This window comes from Alligator sinensis, unplaced genomic scaffold (assembly GCF_000455745.1).
Source record: "Alligator sinensis unplaced genomic scaffold, ASM45574v1 scaffold554_1, whole genome shotgun sequence".
NCBI lineage: Eukaryota > Metazoa > Chordata > Crocodylia > Alligatoridae > Alligator > Alligator sinensis.
The window spans coordinates 569,041-571,373 of NW_005842424.1; the positions used below are offsets into that span (position 1 = coordinate 569,041).

Consider the following 2,333-nt stretch of genomic DNA (forward strand, 5'->3'; position numbering starts at 1 on the left):
TCCCAGAGTGAGATACCTTATTTATTCACATACCACACTCGCCTTTCTCCCCTAAAATTAGTTACTGAAAATTAGGGTATATCTTAAATAAGGAAATGGAATCTGAACAGTTTGGTAAAAGGGGGGGAAAATCTTTTTCTTCATTCTGCCTTCTCAAAACAAAGTGTGTGTCTGATTTGAGAGTGAGAGTGTTGAAAATAAATATGGTAATACACCTGAACTGTCATTTAGTTAGAAAAAAAATGTAACCCCAGCATATGCTACGCCACTGTAAATTTTAAAAAGTTAACAGGAAAAAAATTAACAGGAAACAGTTCAGCTATGGTATAATGCCACTAGCGAGAGAGAAATAGAAATACTTTCTGGATAGCATTTGGCTCCATTTTATATGAAGCTATGGAATTGCAACAGAACTACCCATAACCACATTTCAATGCCATTAATATAGGACAAAGTATTCACAAATGGGTTTAATGCCCTTTTTATATTAAAACCTCAGCAAGTAAAAGGAGTTTATCTGAACAAGATGGGTACAACTACAATGGAATGCCCCTTTAAAAATTAGCAGAGCCATATAAAGGGGCCTTGGTGTAAATGAGAATCTGCCCAGCTTCATCAGCTGTTGTAAGAACATACTGCATCAGACCAACGGTCCACCTACCCCAGTATCCCATCTCCAACAGCAGCAGAAGTGGATGCTACAGAGAGCATTGAACTGAATCTCTCTAGAGCAATCCATCTCCTATTCTATACCCTCCCTAGCATCCACCATTATAGGTTTAGAGATGCCAGAGGAAACATCTCCAGCCATTCAGCCACAAATCACCCATGAATTTATCTACTCTCTTTTTGAACCTGGCTATGGTATCTGTCTCTAACCACCTCCTGTAGCAATGAATTCTACAAGTTAACTATACATTGTGTAAAAAGGTATTATTGTGCTCTTAATTCATCTAGGTTCATTAGTTACCTCAGAAGCCCCTTTCAATCATTTACATTCTTGATTTACTTTTATTTTCTGCACACTTCCCACACCCCATGGATCCACTTTTTTTTTTTTTTTTTTTTTGTAGATGACCAAGAAGATACCACACACAACACTGATCCTAGTGGAGACTTTTGTAAACTTTTGCAAGCTTTTCCTTAAACTGTTGCAATCTAGGCAGATTTCTCCATACCTATTTTCAGCGATAAGCCAAACAGTTATGTATAAATCATTCTTTGCTTTTCACTACCACTAAAGAACAGTAACGCCTCTTTAATTTAAAAAAAATTAAGAATATTCTCAGGAAATTTCTATACCAAATCCAGAAGTAAAAGCATAAGAGGCTCTCTTGATTAAACCTACCGTTTCAGTGCTGATACTTTTTTGGCTGATTTCTTTTTTAGTTTCGGCAGTGATCGATCTTGTTCAAAGCCTTCATTATCCAAAAGCTGTCTCATAGCTATGTTGGCAAGCTGCTCCATTAGTTTGAATGTTTCACTGATGTTGAGGAACACAGAGAAGAAGTGTTCGCTTGACCTTGTACTCACTTTGATTAGGTCTGGAAAAAGCAGTGTAGCATTCTTCTCAAGTTGGGTGATATCCACCCAGCGGATCACCAACTTTGCTAAACACAAGAAAACAGACAAGATTTAGCACAGAAACAAGTTATCTGCAGGCTGACAGAAAAGCAGCTCTCCAATTTGATATTTTACACATCATGTATTTAGATTACAATTTGTTGACAACCTAGAAAACTGTGAGGCAGAGCTATCTGAGTAGACTCAGTGGGGAAGAGAGAAAACATACATTTGGTTTCCTTGCCATCTCATGCAACTATGACTATATAATTAAGGATACATGATTTAGATGAGAAATGCTACACGCACATGCACCGCCACAATAGAATGGCATGGAGGACACCTCTACCTTTTTTCTTTCCCAAAATGTCTACCCAGAAGTCTGATATCCACCCCCCAATTTGGAGGGCAAGGAATGCCACCTCAGCACAGCCAGTGGGCCCCAATGTCCAAGGAAGTTAATTAACAGATGCACAATTTTTAAAAAGCATATGAAAGCCCTTACTTTAACCCTGGTTTAATGTCCCTTCAACATAACAGAAATAAGATAAGAATTAAATGATCTACCTGAAGATGCTTGTCGCAGAGCACCTCGGTGCTCTGCTCCTAGAGGGGAGAAACTGCCAGGGAGAGAGACAGAGCCCTGGCAGGTCATAACGAGCCCGGCTGAGTGTCGCCAGGGTAACGAGCCCAGCTGCAGGTTGCCGGGGCAACTAAGGAGAGCCAGCTGCCTGTGGGAGGCAGGGCCTGGCCCTTATAAAGCCCAGGGC

The 2,333-nt window shown here is 40.0% G+C and overlaps 1 protein-coding gene across 5 annotated transcripts in view; it reads right to left on the reverse strand.

Annotated features, from left to right (window-relative positions):
- The window catches only part of TBC1D9 (TBC1 domain family member 9), a 78,080-nt gene that overhangs the window by 25,812 nt on the left and 49,935 nt on the right, over positions 1 to 2,333 (reverse strand). For all 5 annotated transcript variants that reach the window (XM_006030125.2, XM_025211695.1, XM_025211694.1 and 2 more), the window contains one exon: positions 1,349 to 1,610. In XM_006030125.2, coding sequence (XP_006030187.1) covers positions 1,349 to 1,610 — 262 coding nt within the window. The remainder of the gene's footprint in view (positions 1 to 1,348; positions 1,611 to 2,333) is intronic.